The sequence below is a fragment of the Gymnogyps californianus genome, chromosome 2 (assembly GCF_018139145.2).
Source record: "Gymnogyps californianus isolate 813 chromosome 2, ASM1813914v2, whole genome shotgun sequence".
Classification (NCBI taxonomy): domain Eukaryota; kingdom Metazoa; phylum Chordata; class Aves; order Accipitriformes; family Cathartidae; genus Gymnogyps; species Gymnogyps californianus.
In genome coordinates, this window is record NC_059472.1 from 153,123,384 (window position 1) to 153,143,359 (window position 19,976).

General features: G+C 39.3%; 1 protein-coding gene across 5 annotated transcripts in view; it reads right to left on the minus strand.

The window, feature by feature from the left end:
• Positions 1–13,385, minus strand: part of CUL2 (cullin 2) — a 52,455-nt gene extending 39,070 nt beyond the window's left edge. For 3 of the 5 annotated variants that reach the window (XM_050890651.1, XM_050890648.1, XM_050890652.1), the window contains exons 1-4: positions 13,114–13,156; positions 9,751–9,889; positions 3,538–3,640; positions 1,531–1,625 (exon numbers count right to left, since the gene is read on the minus strand). In XM_050890651.1, coding sequence (XP_050746608.1) covers positions 1,531–1,625; positions 3,538–3,640; positions 9,751–9,869 — 317 coding nt within the window. In that variant the 5' untranslated portion in view covers positions 9,870–9,889; positions 13,114–13,156. Of the gene's footprint in view, positions 1–1,530; positions 1,626–3,537; positions 3,641–9,750; positions 9,890–11,421; positions 11,534–13,113; positions 13,157–13,335 lie in introns of those variants that run through there. The other 2 variants (XM_050890649.1, XM_050890650.1) reach the window with 2 other exon arrangements.
• Positions 13,386–19,976: the final 6,591 nt, after the last annotated feature.

Sequence of the window (19,976 nt, forward strand, 5' to 3'; positions counted from 1 at the left end):
AGATAGTATATGACAAAACGCAGAATTTCAACCCAAAGAAAGAAGATATAACTTTGAGGTAAAATTATTTCCAACAGAACACATAACAAGTACATCTTCTGGACCAAAACACCATATGCAAAGCAGGAAGAAGAGCTAGAATGGGCAGAGCTGGCATGAAATAAGTAACTTCAGAGTTTAAGAACTTGGCTTCACTGATATACGAATACCACTCTACTGAGCTTATCTATATGTACAGGTTGGTTCGTGTGCATAACAACTGTCCGGAAAAAAACGCCCTAGCTTGTTTAAAAATAAAACAAAAAATCAGATCCACACTGCTGGAAAAGTATTTTAATTTGTTGGTTTATGACCAGGAGCACTCAAGTGCTCAGAAAAACTGTTACACAAAGCAGAATCAGTGAGATTCATACACATTAAATAGGATTTCCCCCCCCCCCCAGTATCAACTCTCCAGTTAAGTCAGTGACACATTATGGAACTCAAGTTTGCAAGCCCAGGATGGACTCCATCACATTTGTTCCCAGTCTGCTAGTGATAATTTAATAGATTCTAAAAGATCACACATGCATCTCCTAATGTAATAGTAAAGGTCTTGAAATCTTTTGTAAATCCTCACATCATACCATCAACTAAGTACAATATTAACAATGCCTCATAAGTTATATTTACCTGCTGGGTATCACATGCATAATGGATACTAGAATGTTCAGCCTACAGTCAGAGTGGAATTAAAAACCGAATCCTAGTAAATCCAAAGCCATCTCAATATAGTTAGAATTCTAGCAGCTCATGAATGGGTGAGTTTTATATGCTTAAGCTATCACTAGTAGCAACGAAACACATTCGCAATTCAGGAAATGGTAGAAGTACAAAAATAACAGGGGTTAGTTGTGTTTTTATTTATAGACTTGGCTGTAACCTACTGAAAAAACCTGTAAAATTGATTGCCTGTATATAGTCTATCAGTTTCTGAAGTTCTCAGAAAAGAAATAAGGAGAAATTTTCACTCCCTCTCCAATCCCTGCAGTTCAAACATTCACCTTAAAAGAAAGGACCCAAAGAGCACATAGCCTTGCCTGAAAGGCTCTTCTAGAAGGGAGAGCTGTGTTTTTGCCAAGGTTTGTGGCTAAGCTTTGAAACAAACCATGCTGGTTCAACTGGACACTTCAGTACAATGCCATCCTTGTAGAAGAACACCTAGGATTATGAGCTACTTCACTGCAGGGTTGATTAGCACCAACATATTTGGCAGTGCAGCATCAGAAACAACAGAGGTAGAATATATTAGTAATGAAAGAATAGTAGGAATCATCTTAGATAATTACTTCAGTGGTAAGGAGCAGTGTACAGAAAAACCTGTTGGAGTATTATTCCTTTTTTCTCATGTTCTGCTACCATAACTATACTCTCTCCAAAAATGACCTGGGGCATATTCAGCTATTGCTCTCTTTAAGCAACATTCTTAGACTTAAGCGGCAGATCACTGTAATCATTTCAAAAGTTTAACAACTCATTTGCAAAGCTTACCTGTATAAACAGTCCATATAGTCTGCCCCTTTGCTATACTCTTCCCAGTATCTGTGATACATAACCAGTACTTGTTCTTCAGCTTCCAGAACTCTCTGTGAAGGAAGACACACACACACCCACCGCTAAAATTAGTATGAAAATAGCATACATACAGAGAAAGTTATAACAGGATTATTACTTTGGAATGACAATCACATATTCAAAATTAAGACCACACCTAAGCTTTAACCAGTCTAAAAATAACATTGCTGCAGTGACCAGAAAACAAACAAATCTTCATACTATGAAATCTTGGTCAGTCAGCTACAACACCTGAAGTTGCTTTATTTTGCATTTAAAAAGAACAACCTCTATAATGTATTATTTTCTATTCGTCTTTACAGAAGTACTTGCTTGAATAAGCACGGTTCATATTCTCACATCATACTGGTGAGATAACTCGCATAACTATTGCCTCACTGACACAGATCAATTTTAAATTCATGCAGCCACATGCACACTGGAGGAGTTGCCTAACTATAACCGCTTAAAATCAGTATGCCTTACTGGTTAGACAAGCCCTTATACTTACCAAGAATCCTGGAACAAAACAAGTTTAACAAAGTGCAGATATGTGCAAACTTAAAACACGTCTTAAGTTCTGTAAATCTAGGCCCAAATCTTTCGGAATTTAAGCGAATCATCATCTAAAAAGTTGCTGATGTTCTGAATTTCTCAAAACATATTCATACTTCAAAGGAATACGTTCAACAATTTAAACTAATTAGTATGATTTGTGAAGGAGGATGAGATCCTAGGAATTCAACTATAATTCTCTCTAGAGTATGTAATTTTAAACTCTGGCTCAAGCAGCAAAGAAGCCTATGCAAAAATAATGTAAAAGAGGAAAACTAGCAGACAAAACAGAATCGAGAGTGCTTTCCTCTGCAGTATGAATTTTGTGAAGGTTTTCCAACTTTATTTCAAAGACAAATGGTGGATAGCCAATTTAAAAAAAAACAGATGTATGCTTTCCGCTACTTCCCACAGCTTCTACTGTGCTGGCACCTGCCTGATTATCCTCAGTGAGCTCATTCAGCTCACTACATAAACGAGGAAGAACTTTTTTGGCCGAGTTGTCTGCCAGTTTAGTGAACTGATTTAGTCTACCAAAGTGTCAGAGGTATCCTCTCTGCAACCAGTGGAACTACCCATTAAGACACCCAGCCTCGCTTGTCAAATACAGAGGCAACTAAGCTCAAAAAACAGCGTCAAGCCATTTAGCAGTACTATCCAGAATTTGCAATTCTTCATTCCCTATACAGACACCAAAGACAGGTGGACATCTTATTTAACTCTACTTCTCTTTTTACTGAAATACAAGGAGACACTGTTCATCCATCCTATATATTCAACATGACGAATCATGATTCTGTTGAAATTAGCTGTCTTAGCTGATGAGACAGAAGTTAATTCACAGCATATAGGTATACAAGTATTGTTATTTGTCATAATAATTTGTCATTACTTCCTCTCCCCCAGGCATTTTTTGTTATTTTACTTCCCACATATTTCACAAGTTTTCTTTAGTAGTGTATATACAATCAGTTTCCAAGACACTAGAGTAGATACTTTTACATTGTAGCAGAAGGCTAATGACAAACTACAGCACATTCGGAAAATGAAGACATTTCTGTAACTTGTTTAATTATAAGCATTCAACAGAAAAGAAATAACTTACTTTTCAAGCCAATGAATATTTTATATAAACCATGATCGTTGGCTTAAAAAGGAAGTTCTTTCTTTGGTGTTGCATATAGACAGATATCTATATATCTGTCTACATTGTGTTGTGTGATGTGTTGCATATATCCAATATATATACATTGTCTCTAGAACTCAGTCATCTGTGATTGTCTCATAAAACCTGCATACCTTCATACATACAAAACAAACAAAACCCCTCCCTAAAGTCAAAAAAGGACAAACAAGATCTACATGTACATCAATGACTGTATAGTTTACCTTGTGCAAATGGCGTACGTGATTTTCCAAAAAAATTTTAGTCTCTGTATAAAGTCTCTCTCCAAGAGGTTCAGGATAGGCCACACACAAAGCATAAATGTCTCTGGGCTCAGAGTTAAGGACTGTATCTGCTTTAAGTGTGAAAACTTATCAACAAAATTTCAGATTTACAGAACCTTTCTTTCTCCCACACACGCATTTTAGATTTTTTTTTTTAACAGTCAAGCACAAAAGATAAAATGGATCATTTTCTGAAATTAGTCTAAGTCCTGATTTGTGAAGAATCTAAGTTTTCAGCATCAATAATGAATTTTAAGTAGTGGAAGTTGAGGGCATGTTAGAGCTAAGATTCTGGAACTTCTGGTAGTCCCATGTTGACATGGCTTCTACCACTTCTTTGCCGTCTACGAATATGTGATTATCTCAAACCGAAAAAGCAGCTTTCATCCAAAATTCTTCCTCTGTATCTGCAGCCAATGTGAAACTGAGACTCTTTTCGGATAATGGAAAGAAGCACCACCCCCCAACTCCATAGGTAAAACAATTTTGTGGGACACTGGAAATCAAGTCATCACAATGGTGGTGTGGATGCAAAATTGTTTTATTTTTAACCATTATTAATCATTATTATAATTTCAGTAATCCTGTTTAGATCACAGCCACACAAAACAGTTACACTTGCTCACTTAAATGGGCAGCAGCAAACAGTTAAAACCCTTAAGATGGTTTTGTCCCTGAAGTATCTTGCAGAGCTACACCTTTGGTTTGTAAGGTTTATATCAAGTTTTTAAAAAGTCACTTGACACTTTGTCAGGAAAAGAATTTATGATTAAGAACTTTGCTTTCAGAAAAGTCAAGCAAGGATTAAGTCAAGCTTCAGGAGAATAACTGTGGGAAATAAACTAGTTCTGCAAAAATTGTTTAAAAGCATCATGCTTATCCACTAAGTCTAGGCACTTTATAAAACCAGCCATGCTAGAAATAATGATTTAGTATACACTACTTTTTAAGGTAAACTCTTTAATTAAGGGAAGACACAAGATCTGCTTTCCTCTAGTCTACCTTAAAAAAGCACATGCCTGTGTAAAAGGAGATCAAAGGCATAAGGGCAGTTGACAAGTCACCTGCTTAGTCTACAGAACAGTGTCAAGCTTTCATCACACAGTTTTTCCCAAAAGCATGTTTCTTTTTTTTATATAGAAGTACTACTCAAAACAGAGAAGATACTGATGTAGGACAACTAAATGGAGAAAAGCCTTTACTTGGCAACTGGAATCTTGGAGAGCCTAATCAGAGTCTAATCTCGAATACAGTTATTTCATCCATATAGATCATCTTTATCAGAATTCTCCTCAGAATGGCAAGAAGCATTAAATGGAAACCCCAACAAACAAAATAGGCAATATTCACTGCTTTGTAACAGTAGCTAGAATTACATTACACCAACTTACAAAGTTATGACCAATAAAATATCAAAACAAAGTATTAAATTAGTAGTGAAGAATGAAAGGTTTTCTTAAACAGATTGTAAAGAACAATTTTATTTTTTTTTTTTTTTACACATTCCCTCCCCCCCCAACAAATTTTGTCAGTCTAAGGATGGTCTGTAGTCAAACACATCCTCAATATAATTCAGATAGCAAGCCTCTTCACTATGCAAATAAGATTTCTCAGACAGTAAATTCCAGAATTCAAAATCTTTGTAAGCTACTCACAAGCAGAGGGGACATGACTTTTTTTTCCTCTTTAAATCCACAACTACACTATCTGAATCACCGAAACTATTATGGATCTCTGCTACAAGAACAACTTACTTCAACATTAGAGGAAACAGGCAGTCTTCACCACAACAGCACAAGAAAACAATAATGGCAGCTTATCTGATGAAAGCAGCAAACAAATATCTCTGAATTTATCTAGTCTCTCTGCCCTAGGCTTCAGTTAGGAGTCCAGATGACTTGACTGCTGTAAACAATTTCTTAGTTGTAATAAACCTATTTAAGAATGAAAATAGTATCTGTACTCCTTCATGAAAACACACATCTTCCAAACATGCCTTTTCTTATTCTAGAGAACTGTCAAATTTTCTTGCAAATGAAGAAAGCTGCATCTAGTATTCTTCCTTGACGTATGACGCTCAGTTTGCATACCTGCTGAAATTAAACTAACAGCTTAATCACAGAAGCACATCCACAGGCACCTCACACATTTTCCTGCATCAACCAAATGATAAAAATCAACACCAAATTCTACTTGCTGGATACTAAGTTTCTCTGGATTTCTACAAAAAAGAGATACCATGAGTCTCAAGAACGCCTTACAGAGTAGCTTTGCTACAGAAAGTTCACATTCTTGCTCAATTTGTACTAGTTTATTCATCTAACTATATCTTTCAGTCCAGAATCCAAATTTAAGTGTAACGTTCAAAATGTTGCGAATCTCTTAACAAAAAAAAGCCTTTGAGGGGAGATGAATCATTAATCATCACTGGTATTTTACTCAATAAACTTTTTTTCTGTGCTGCTGTCCCTTAGAAGATCAGGAAGAAGCCTTTACTGTTCAATAAATTATCTTTAATAGTAAAAGCCATCTGTCCTTCCAGTTCAGGACATAGTTTTGCAGGGTGAGAAAGGTCAAAGGAAGCTGAAGCCAAACTGCTGCTTAGGGGCCTTCACTCTGTGTTGAGAACAAGAGCATCAAAAGCCATGTGCAATTTAAGTGCTCCAGTAGTTGCTATTTGAGGGGCATTACCCAGCAATGGGAAACTGAAGCAATTCCAAACTAAGGGGGGGGGGGAAATTCCCATCAACAAGAAAATACTGTATCCAAGGCCATAAAAGCTCACAAATATTGTCCTCAGGGTTAAAAAAAGCATCTACTTAAGACCATATATTAACAGAAGGTTTTGAATAGATCTTCTCTAGAAGACCAAAGTAGAGCTTTTGGAAAATTTCTGTGATTGTCAGTCTTCCTCTGTAACAGAATCAAAATTCATAGAGCACTTGAGGACTCACAATCAGAAAGAATCATGATCATATGAACTTTGTTTACTCCTCCTCCTCTTGGGGCTGGTTCTTATGTTGAAGATACATGTTTATAAGTTTCTGGTTCATCATAAGATTCTTGTAAACTGGAGGATTAGAGGAGGGAGAACAAACATGCAGAAAAATTGAAAAAAGCCGGTGACCATGTTGCATACTTTTAAAATAATTCTGTTTGCAGTACAACTACCTTCCTCCCTGGGTACTGTTCATCCTATTTATTTGGTTGGTGGAAACCCCAAGACAACAACAGGAAGATCCTGATGTTCTACCCGTTCAAAAAAGCTCTACTGCTAAAAGGTAGTTAAAGTACACCTGAACTACCACTCTTTAATCAAGCTTGATCAGCCTCTTAACTTGAAGAGCAGCCCCTAGCCTACTGAACAGTTAGAAGCAAAGTCTTGAAAGTTACACAAAGCATTCATAATAACCAAATTATTGTAAATAATATCTCAAAGAGAGAGACATAACTGTCACTCATTTACCAGACAATGAAACAACTCCAGAAACATTTCTTTCTGCAGAGAACCTTAAAGGAAATCTGAAGGTCAAAGGTGGCTCAAGATGACTCACAGTTTAAATAAAGTGACATATGGTCTTTCAAGTGATCTTTTCCAGAAGATTTTAACTCTTACACATTTGTGGTTCCCAGCTCATTGCCATTCTAGCATTTTGAGATAAGCTATATTTAAAGATAAGCTACATTCAACAATAAAATTATCATCAGTTACACAGAAAACACTATATTCAAGACAAACAAGTTCTGGGAAAGTAGTGAGGCAAAAATTAGTTCTAGAACTGGAATATGCCCAGTACAAGCCTCTCACACCTAAAATACTATTAGTCTGCAAACACCATTTGATGTCAGCTGTCTCAAGCAGCACAAGAGAAAGCAAACACTTCTTAGAATACACTGCTGCAGACTGAAATCATGATTCTTTGCTGCACCTTATCCTTTGTTTCCACATCATTGTTTTGACTACAGAGAGACTACAAAGACGAAGTGGTACTATAATCAATGAAATAACCTGTATGAATTTCATTAACACACAGTCCAAATCATTTGTCACCTTTTTCTTGTGCTTATTAAGCAGCAAGAAAAATAGTTAATACAACATTTCCTTTAAAATCCCTGTAGATGTTTAGAAACAGATTGCTTCAATTAAATTGAATTTAACAGAGAATAAAAACCTAACAAAGAACAAGAAGATGTATTTTTTAAATGCCACATCTTCTTAAATATACCATTAATAGTTCTGTTTTCTTTATATATTTAAAACCTGGAAAAAGCTTTCACACCAGCTGTATAGAACTACCAGTTTCACCAAGCTGTTGAATACTCACTGAGCAGTTTGTGTTAAAACACAGAGTTTGGTTAAAGGTAGCAGAAGTACTAAACAATCAACATTTACGCTGGAAGTTACAAGTCATACAAGCTCCTCAGGCCATTCAGCCATAAAGAATAAGCCAAAAGGCTCTTGCCTGTCCCAAATCAGGCACTAACAGTGCCACTTTCCAAGGAACATAATTAAGAGATGATAGTAAGGTCTTAGAATTACATGCCAAATGATTCTTCCAAGACTGCTTCCTAAGTCTGCTATTCATAAGCGTTCCCTTTCTGATGTTCAATCAACTGGAGTAAATCCCAAAAGAGGATCAACAGCAGACTTGTGTACAAGGCCTCCACATAAGAAGTTCTAAGTGAAACAGTGTGACAAGAGGAATCAATCCAACATCTCATTCAACTATTATTTTAGATTTAAATCTATTTTAGGTGCCCCTGTTTAAATGTTTAGAGCTTGAAGCTACAGAACTTAACCACTTGTTGAAGACTGAAATATGCAATTCTCAAAAACTGCTTAGAAAGAATGACTACAGCACAATTTGTCAGCACATAAGTGCACAACTAAGTAATTCAAAAAGTCTGTATATTTTGCAGTCATTTGAACTTGACCCCAAGACAAGGTGAACAGTCATGCCCCCAGAAGTTAATCACAAAGTTTTAAAATGAAAGGGCTCCTTAGAGGTTATTGCACCATAGAACAAGGCTCCACAAGGACTATGAGCAACTAGATTTTTCTTTTATGTATTTATACACATGCACACACTCAAAACACAGGCACATGGGAAAACAATTCTGAGAAACGGTAACACGTTCAGAAAGAGAAAAGACTTTAGAGTCTAGCTCCTGCACTTGGAATAAGCTTATGTTGTAAAAATGTATGTATAAGAATCTTCTCAGGAGCTTCTTTTTTTCACCCAGAAGAATTAACAAATCAATAAATAAGTCTAAACCATTCTTCCCCCCTATAATTAAACCAAACTCAGTCAAATTGCTGCGGAACAGCTGCAAAGCCTCCTAAAATTCTCTAATTATTCACCACACTGTAATGGCTAATGAATGCAGAGACACAGGGCACAGTATAACTGGTTAGAATAGTTAAACTTCTTTTAAAAGAAGTTCACTGAAACTTAAATCTTGTAAAAAATTACAAGTTCGTTTTACATGTAAAATACAAACCTTTCACTACCACAATATACGTACAGCTGTGACTTGAACAGCAAGACCATATGATCACAGCTAGAAAGAGTAATTATCTTTAAACATAGCTTAACTGTCAGGAATAGAGAGGCAGTAACAGTGGAGGGAAAGGAAGAAGGCTTTTTTATAAACCCTTGCTATAGAAACATCCAATATGGTAGTCATCAGTACACAGAAGTGCAAAGAAGAGGAAGACATCTTTAAACAGAACAGCCTCACCACCCCCCACCCCCCCACATTTAACGATGTGCATTCTCTGGCTTAGGTGTTTCTCCTGCTACACAAACACTTCAGCATACAAGAAAAACTCATTATCAGAATAGGGAAAATCCAATGCGTGTACTTTTGTGAAGAGCTATAGCATAGGCTAATTATTAGAGCTACTAGAAGTGAGTAAAACTCAGACCGGTTTACTTTTTATTACCATGGTGATGTTCACATAGAATACTTCCCAAATATGCAGAATTTCCATCCCTTTCAACATACCCACTGACCCACAGGGTTAATAACAGATACAACCTTACAACAGTCTTCTGATCAAGACCACTGAAATTGTTATATAACGCAGGCCTACTCCGTGCTAAACACATCATACAAACACATTAAGTCAGATTTTCATTTAAAGGATACGAGAAGCGATCATTCCACGTTGCTCTTTCAACATAATCCAACATAACAACAGCTTTAATTGTTGTTAGAAGTTTGTTCCATGTTTCATCAAAGTCAACTACTCGTGGTTTCAAGGACATTGTGGGGCTTTAGTGTTAATCTGTAGAAGAATTAAACATGTCAGACTACATTGCACAATCATTTAAAAAAAAAAACATTACCTTTGAATTTTTCAATTTAAACTCTGTACACTGTTGCACCACCATGATACAGCAACACGAAGAACACTCACCCCCACTTCCCCACCCTCCAAAAATCAAACTCACAAGCTCTTACTTCTAACATTATGGAAGGTAACATTAATGTTGCACGAATAGTCTATAACATAACACCAATTAATCTAACAACATCTTGCCTCATGAAGTTCATCACCTTACCAAGCTGTCCATTCAACAGTGCCATATGAAGAAAACAACTTTCCTGTAAATTTTTGTTTGTTCACTTTTATGCGAAGACTGTTTCAGCTGTATGTGAGAGAATTTTGGGCAGGAACACACTGAACGTATTACCAGAGTATTTGAAATTACTACTGTCAGTTTGTAGCCTATGTTCACCTCAAGCTTTCATAAGACATTTTTGGTGTTATATTTAAAAAGCCACAAAACCCGAAAGCTTTGATCAGGATGACAAAAAGAAAACACATCTAAACACAGACCATTATGCAGAGCTTGTGCAGCTTATTGCACTGTGCACCAGGACAAATAGTGAATGCTTTCAAATAACACATGGCTTGAAAATACAGAAGCCGTGTTAGTAATTTCATATCAAATATACTGGAAGAGATTTATTGAAAAACAAACATTAAATTACTGAAAGAAACTAGGAAAAAAGTAAGGTAATTTAAAAAAAGAGGTCCCGAGAGACACAACTGTGAAGGCCTCTTCTTTGTTTCTATTTGTCTCTGTCCCATGCACCTAATCTAGAAAGGACTTGATGTGTGACACTCCATGCACAAAGCAAGCCTAGTTCCTGCTCAGAAACACGACACTGTAAGACTAAAACAAAAAGTGGAAAGAATACTTCTATTTCCATTTTAAATAGATGGACAAGTGACTCTTAACTTGTCTTCCCAAATTTTCAAGGTCAGAAGGGAAAAAAGAAAGCTAGTGACAAACAGACTTTTAGCACAAGAGGCACACCTCTATAAGGGAAAGAATCAAATGTCATGCTAAAAAACTATTTAGCAACCAGCTTACTACCTTAACCACTACTGGCTCTTAATTTTTCTCAGGCAGATTAGTTCTCTCAAACTGCATGATATATAGCTTCCCCGTTTAAGGGGAAAAAAAAAAATCAGATGCAACTTTTACACTGTATGCATGCAAAATGCCACCCTGACTAACTAACCAAGCTCCTTAACTGCTGTGAATTCAGGAACCACAGAGGGTTGTTTTCCTCTACCTGCAACACAACAGCTTCCGTTTAAAATTTAATCAATGTATTACCCAACCCACATTTGCTTTGATTTCATAAAGAAACTGAGTAGCAACTAAGTAATATCGAGGAAGTGGTATTATCCTAGGTTTTATGAACAGGAAACTTTTTTAAGAACTAAAGCTCAGTAAGTGGTGCATAAATATTTTCAGTTCAGTAGAAACATTTAAGTTGTTATATTTGCAACATGGTTATTACCACTTTTGGAAATAAAAAATCTTCAATCCATGTATGTCAGTAGCAGCTTACTACACAGAAAATCAGTGAGAACTGACAAAACAAATAGATATCCATCAAAGAAAGTAAGTTGAAAAACACAAACTGATGTATGTTTCAAAGAAACATGAACCTCAGTAGAAGTAAACAACAGTAGAGCTCACTTGCAGGAGGGGAAGAAAAAAAAAAAGTGGTAGCCTTCTAAAAGCTCTAATATTCTTCTTCTTCTTCTGGAAAACACAAGAGTATTTTCAGCTGACCCCAAGAAAAAAAATCATCATGGTCCACAAAAATTTTAAGAATCCTAAGAGATTCTTGCGGTAATGAAGTTATACTTAGTTGAGTGTTACTTTATAGGTTGCTCTCTCTGAAACACACTTGGTACCTCCAAGGTAAAAGAACCATTCCTTCACAGATAAGCAAAACTGAGGGGAAGAAGGAAGGGTGAAGAAAAAGTCCTCCCTGCAATACATCACACAGAATCAGTAACACTGTGTTTCATATCACCACAACCTAACAATATGTAAAGCACTATGCATCCACATAAAGGTATTCTGGAGTTAAATAGTTTAAGACAGAGCTGACTGTTATTTGGCATTCTCTTACAGCTTTCACGTCACTGTGAATTTAAAGTTGTTCTGTAGACATGTTAACAAATGCAGTATAACTTTTTCTGTAAGACTCTGGGGTTTTGGGGGTTTGCTGTGCTTCAGTGTCTGCAGTGCGCAAGCTCACCAGCTTAGAGTATTAAATGTCTTGTACTGATGCAAGTAACCTCCATGGTAAAAATTATAGCAGAGCAGAATACCTACCCTAGGGTTTATACTATTCAGGGGGTGGGAAACCATACCTGTTTGACAAGCCCTAAGGTAAGCAGATACTGTTGAAACATATTTACACATGAGGATAATGAAAGGATGTTGCTTCCATCGCCTCGTTCTTTAAAACATACCGCTGTCATACTGAGTATATTTGTTCACACAAATAAATGTAGGTGCTTGGCCAGCGTCACAACACTCCCCAAATTTCCAACCTATTCAACCATCTCGAGAAATAATATTACAAGCTAGTGGTGGGTGAACAGCCAAGGGCAGGAGTACCCGTGTCACACATGTAAACAGCGTTGCCTGCCACCACCCCCCGTGCCCCCGATATCCCCGTCCCGCAGCAGCGGGAAGACCGCGCTCCCCACGGCCCCCTCCGGCAGGCCGCGGGCAGGGGACGAGCGCTCCCCACCTTCCCTCACCACCAAAACAAAAGCGAAACTGGCTGAGGACGCACCGAGGAGAGATGACCAGCCCCCCCGCAGAAGCCGCACCACACCCTCCCCGCCGGGCAAGGGCAGGACCCGGGGCAGGACCAGGCCCGCGCCCCCCCTCCCCCGGCGGCGCCCCGCGGGGGGAGGGCGCTGCCACACAAACACCGCCGAGGAACGGGTGCTCGGGGCGGGCCCGGCGGATCCCGGCAGGGACGACCCCGCGGGGCGGCGGGCAGGGAGCCGGGAGGCGCTGCCGCCTGGGCGGGGAGGCAGGGCCTCAGCGCCCCCACACGCACCCGGCCCGGCCCGGCCGCCCACAGCGCGCGGGGACGGGGACCGCCGCCTCCCCCTCGAGCGCGGGGCTCCCTCCCCTCAGCCCGGCGGCGCCCTCGGCCGGGCCGGGCGACAGGGGTTACCTGGCGGCAAGGGGCCCGAGTCAGCGACGCCCACCCGCCGGCCGGCCTCCCTCGCTCCCTGCCCTGCGGCCGCGGTCCCTGCCCCGCTCCGTCCTCACAGCGCTGCCATTACCCAAGCCGCTCGCCCCTCGCGCCCCGCCCCTCCGCCGGCGCCGCCACTGCCGGGGACGGAGTGCGGCGCGGCCCCGCGCCCTCCGCGCTGCCGCCGCGCCGCGTCCTCACCGCCGCGCCGCGCGCCGCGCGCCGCCGCCCCCGGGCTCTCCCCGCCGGCGACAGGATGGGCGGGGGCCGACGGGTCCCGGCGCACCGTCACTTTCCGACCCCACCCCCCCCCCCCGCCTGAGGAGAAAGGCTTGGTACAGCCCACTCTACGGCAAGCACGGGCGGCCGCAATTCCCCGCAGCGGGTCGGCCCGGGGCCGCATGGCGCATGTCCCATTGGGCCCCCGCGCACGCGTTGCTCCTCCATTGGTGACGGTTCCCATTCCGCGCATGCGCGCCGCCCTCCCGCTTGGGGCGACGAGGTCGGGCCACCGGGCGGCCCGAAATGGAGTCGCGGCGGGCGGGCGGCGAACCGGCGGCACACAGCCGCATAGGCCGCCCTTCCGACCCCCCTGCGCGGCGCGGCAGGCACCGGGGAGGCCAAGCCTTGTGCAGGGTCCCTGCCCCGGGCGCGGGGTGTCCCGGTCCCCAGGGGTTCGTTTGAGGAGGTTTCCGTTTCCCCCGAAGATGGAGGTGTCCCCGTCCCGCCGCGGAGAGGTGCGGAGGCAGCAGGCGGCCGCCTGCCCCTGGCTCCCAGCAGGGACTTCCGACCACGAATAAACCACTTCCAGCACCTGCTCAAGTGAAAGAGGCCCCGTGCAGCGGCGGTGCTGGGCAGGGTCGCCCCGGCCCTCGCCGCCCGCCTGCTCCAGCTGCCTCAGCAGGGCGCCTGCCGCTGGCTTTGCCGGCTCCTTAGCGGAAAACAGCAACAAAAAGTTTTTAACTCGAAATAACTAAGTAGAATCACTGTGGAGACAAACTAGTTTAACGTCTCCACGTGCTCTGAGCACACGTGTTTTCCGTGTCAGAAACGGCCTGTATCTGATTATGCGGACACCTTTGGGACTTGCACTGAGTCAGGGCACTGAGTCAGGACTAAAGAGCAATCTGCTGCTCAGAGAGCACTTGCCACTCCCTCTCTTCTCACTTCTTACTTGCAGTAACTAAAGTCTGCTTCCTTCCATTTTGCAGGAAAATGTGGGGCTGTTTCCTGAGCCTTGTGCCAGAGACAAAAACAGCGTATGTTTTAAAGCTGTCTCCAGTTTTCATGGAAGAAAGGGACTGACAGACGAGAGAATGGTTCTGAAGTACATCAGAAAACATGTAAAACCATAAAAAGTTAAGTGAAAAAGTGTAACTTTTCTATCGATTTACCATGGTTCTGCAAGCTGTTTGGCAGAGGGATATCTATTGTAATTCCTAAGAGCAGGAGAAAGACATCTGATTCCTGAAGCCTGTTTCTCCTCCCCCCCCCCCAAATGAACTGTGCGTTAGTTTAACATGCCACACTACAGAAACTCAAACTTGCATCTTCCCTCTGGAAATCTGTTTTTCATCTTGTAATCCTCCTGAACCCATCCATTCTTACATATTTGAACAACTTAAAGTATTTTCTTTTTAGTAACTGTATCCCTTCTGTGGGTAAAGATGGCTCTTAAGAGATCCTTTAACAGACAATTACTACATTACAAAGAAATACATACTATCTCCTTAGGCTATTATATAATCTCCTTACTATTTTTCCCTTATGTGCATGTGTACCATTATATCATACAAAATACTTCTAAGTACCTGCTTTTTATTTCCTTTGTAAAAGGTATCTGTGTTCAGAAAATCTTAAAAATAGCTCACTATAAATTTAGCTATTTCAGTTTGTTTTTCTTTTCTCTTAGGAAATTCAGGTATGTGAGGGATAGGAGGACGATACGAAAATTAACTGTCACAGAAAAAATACCAAATTCAGTATAGTAATTACCAATATAATTGCCGCATCACTCAAAATAGAACACATTTATAATTCTAATTTCTTTTTTCTGTTATTTGGAGTATGTTTCCTGCCAGAGGGAAATCTGTGTTTGATTTCAGCCCACGTGTTTGTTTGTTTGTTTAATTATGGAAATACCACACAGCTGCTCTTATGCAAGAGAGTTTTCATACCTGTATCCTCCTTTACATGCTATTCAAGTACTCCTTTTTTTCCTTTCCAGCTGAAAATAGCAACACTGGAAATACACAGCTGGCACAGTGAAGTTGTGTTCTGAAAAGTGACTCAAAATTCTTTTACAGTTCTCCTCGTAACTTCCAGGACAAACTTCTTCAGGCCTGGATGACAGCCAGAGATCTGTTTCTACATGTGCGTGTATAAAACCACTGACTTCAAATTCTTAAATATCTTTTTTTCCTTGGTTGTGGAAAAATATTGCTTAGGCTGCTTTTTTATTAAAAGTCAAGTCCAGTTCCTTGGTTCTGCAGAAGCAAGCTTAAATATATCTTGAATAAAGAGACACTTTATTAGAAAATGGAAAATCACGTTCTAAAGACATATAAGAGTGCTAACTCTGTATTCTACATTGAATAAGAGATTGTCATAGTGCATATTTCTGTATCTTTGTAAAACTGTATGTAGCGATCAGGTTTACATAATTATGGTACTCCAAAATATCTTAATTCTATGTATATTCAAAAAATATCACATCTAATTGACCTTAAATTTAAAAAAATATGAATATTTTAGGCTCTCAGTTTGGCAGTGGTCTTCACTTGGACAGCTGTAAAAAAAAAAAATTGTCCAAAATTCTGTAGTGATCCGGCAATTACCTCAGCAGGTAGTCCAGCTGATCAACTGTTAATGTTCATGGGATCAAAAGTCTGAAGTAAAACCTCTGAAAATCATATAGTGTGGATATCAAGTCCTCAGCACCAACAGTTCTTTCCTACAGATGTGTTGTATCACAGCAGTGAGTGTAGATATAGCCAAAGAGCATCAAAATGCAAAAATGTTTATAATGTGATAAACACCCAGAATGTTTTCTGGAAATCTCATTTCCATCCATTCATTGCAGAGATTATTCAGTACACTTGCCTTCGAGTAGTGAGCAATATTATGGTGACATTTTTTTTTTTACGATGCAGTAAGGAGATTGTAAAATAGGCTAATTCTGCATCTACGAAGTAGATTTCTAGAGCTGAGCTAGTCATTTTAGATCCCCCTTTTATATTGAGAGAAGCAGGCAAGTCATTTACCTCATTTTAGATTTCTACATTAGGATGGGATAAATAGCATCCGAGGCTCCGTTATCAAGGAAACCTAGTGAGACTGGATCAGATAAACTGCACCTTAAGTGTCTTGTTTTAAAACATGTATAGTATCAACCTTAAATATGACTACAGATTGCTGCTGTGAATATATTTCTTAATACTGGCCAGACTTTAGGACCCTCTAGTACCTGCTGCTAAATATAGCTGATCCAGCTTTGTTCTTGTCAAAGTGGAATAGAATCTTACGTTTCATCTTTGAAAATTTGAATTTCAAATTTAAAAAGTATTGGGGGCAGGTTTTCTGGAAGTGCCTAAGTGATAGAAAAATTAACCGGGGCAAATGGAATGTCAAGGATACGCATGCTTCTACAGCATTTCACTGAAAAATTAAAAGCATGTTAATGTGAAAGGTGTTACATAAAACCTATGCATGTTAAGGAGGTTCTCCAGAAATGTCTCTGCATCAATATTTATGTTTTATTAAAGCTAAAAAAAGGATCCATTTAGAGTAGACAGTATAAGTCTCTACAGAGACATAGTTTTCTGGAAAACAGACATTTATTTCAGAAAGCTCTCCATTGTTCAAATTATTCAAAACTCATATCAAAATAATTGCTTTTCCTGTTTTCAAATCAAGCCCTTGCCCATTTCATTTCCAGTGCTTACAATTTTTTCATTAAGCCTTAATAATTTTCTCTGGTTTTTAATTAGTTTTATTAACTCCTTCTAGACATTTTAAACACCATTTCAACTTTCTCTGTTTTCAATCTAAAAACCTTTCTTTTTCTGTTTTGCTGGTTTAACTCTCTTCTGTTTGCTGGGGGGGGTTGCAACTTTCAGCTTTTGATTGCTTGTTATTTTCTGCAAGTGTTAGATTGTATCTGTGGCACTTTCTCCTTTTTGTAGGACTGAAGGCTCTTTTAGTGGTAGCATTAGCAACAAGCTTATAAAATTAAACTCTTAAAAGTTAAGATATATGCTGGCACAATTAAATTATACTATTTAATCATGCTGTGCAAATGTATTAATTGTACAAGATCATATTAGATGTCAAAAGTTAGATGGCATTTAATGAAAAGCATCCTTATCTGTACACTCCCCAAACTTTACACAGCACATATATTCTAAATTTCTGTTATATGAGGAAGCATTGCCCCGAGTTAACTGTTGCAGACTGGAAACATAGATACGGGAAGGAAGGTATTTTCAAATCTAATAATTTTGGGTGTTCAGCATGGGAGAATCATCTGCTGATTTTCTGAGATGATGAATATACACAGCTTCCACAGACTTTACGTTAGGTACCAAATCCTTACCTCTTCTGCAAACTCTGTTCTGGAAGACTGCAGTTGAGGAACCATGATTAGGGGAACACGTTTAGGAGGAAGAACATGAACATTCATTATTGCTTTTTTTTGTAAGGTATTTAAAAATTGTTCTCAGATTTAAATGTATTTAGGAAATAACAATTTCTAAGTCCCAAAACTTTGTAAAATCTGGATACCCATTTCATCAAGTTTCTTTGTCAAGACTGGCCAGAGAATTACCACCTGAAAATACACGGTGGGGTATTGCAGGAGTCTGAGATGAGCAAGATGTGAGTTCTACTGCATGTGCTGCTAAAGTCATCCCATCACTCGCGGAGTGCTGCCTGCCTATCCAAAAGAACAGAGGTTCTCCTACAGTCCATTAAGAAATAATTCTAATGTATCCGCTCAGAACAAGACTAAAACTTGTGTGTATGCACCAACGCTTTACATGAGCGTATACATGATCTATGCATCAGTGAGTATAATTCAGTGTTAACTCTGCAGTGGGGCTGCTCCTACTTGCTGAAACCCCGATGTTGATCAGGTGACTTAAGCCTGCTGTGCAGACGTGCCCAAGAATACCAGCTAAGAAAGTTGCCATTTGACAAAGCTTAATCAATTAATGGAGTGTTCAGCAGCCTTAGCCATGTCTTGCCACATTTCTTGATGACAGCAAATATCCAGACCTACTTTAAATCCTGCTTAACCTGGGCTCAGTGTTATCTTTTGGCAGCTGTAGTGGAATCACAGATGGGCGAGACAGATGGAAACTCTGGAAGTTTTCATAGGATGGTCCTATGGAGAAGTCAACTTCTTCTCAGTAAATTTCTATCAATTCTTCATCAATTGTCGATTACAGTAGTGAGCTACACAGGTTAATTGTAGTACATGCATATGCCACTCTAAAACTTTGCCACCACGTATATAAATTTAACGTTTCTATGATTACATCTGCTATCAGGTCTGTTCATCATTCTAAGCAGTATTGCAATATTTCCTGAAATCTCCCCATTGTTTATATGCATTTGTTTTCTCTTATCTGATACTTCTATTTCTCTGTCTGTTGGTATTAACTTGTTTTCTTTTCTCTTATATAATAAATTCTTTTGGCAGGAGCTGTCTATTTTGTTTATGTTTATGCTACATCTAACACTGTATTATTCTGGTCCACAATTAGGAATCCCACAGGCCTATGATAATACAAACACTACATGAAATATGCCACTATATGACCTACTGCTTTATTTAAAAGCTGTTTTACAGAGTGCAATCAGAACTGACAGTAAATAGTCCACATTGCCCACCACCACCATTTCATTTGTAGATGCCTTCCATGTTACCATCTGCTCTTTTTGCCTCCGATTTCAAATCCCATTCTTACAGTAACAGATCCTTTAGCCTTTTTCATGTAGAAAAAGAGAATATTTGCTAAATTCTGAGCAAGTTACCTGTCTCTCCTTCCCTTGCAACCACATTCTTTGGTTTTTGCACAAGGTTTATACTGGATTATTCATGTTATATTCATGTTATATTAAATTTTCACTAAATGAGTTACTCGGTCTGCATTATTGGTGCAGATTATATTAAAATAATTTTAAATAATTTTTTTCCCTAAAAGTAGGATAAATGAAAGCAGGAATGAACTTTTATTTCATTACAGCTATTTTTAATCTAGACTTTTATTGTGGCTGTTTGTCTTTCATGTGGTGATGTACAAAATACGAGTATAAATGGAGTGTACCTTTTGTGATTAGAAAAATACACAGTAATAAAGTATTATGCTTGTAGCTTTCATTTTTTTAAATTTATGACGAATTTTAAATGTGTGATTATTTTATCTGCTTAAACCCCTTTAATTCTTGGTAAGAAATGGATGCTCACTGCAATCATGTCCACTAGATGGCAGTGCTGAATATATAAAAAATAGCAGTTTAAGAGTTTAAACTTGCACAACCTACACTAACAAAATCTACATCTTTTTGTTCATGAAGTAGGAAAATAAACAGAAGTTAAGCTCTCCCAAACAACATTTATTAGTTAGCCATCAGCTGCTTAGTTCAACTCCCAGATCTGTTCTGTCCTTCCCCAGGACCTGAGATTGCTTAAAAGAAATTCACAAATGTAATTTTTTCTTTCGTTATTAAAAATGGGCACCAGCTTATTTTCATGTCATTGTAGCTAAGCAGTTAAATTATCTGTATGTATGAGCAACCCTAGATAATTTTCCTTTCCTATATTTTTTGCCAAAAAAATT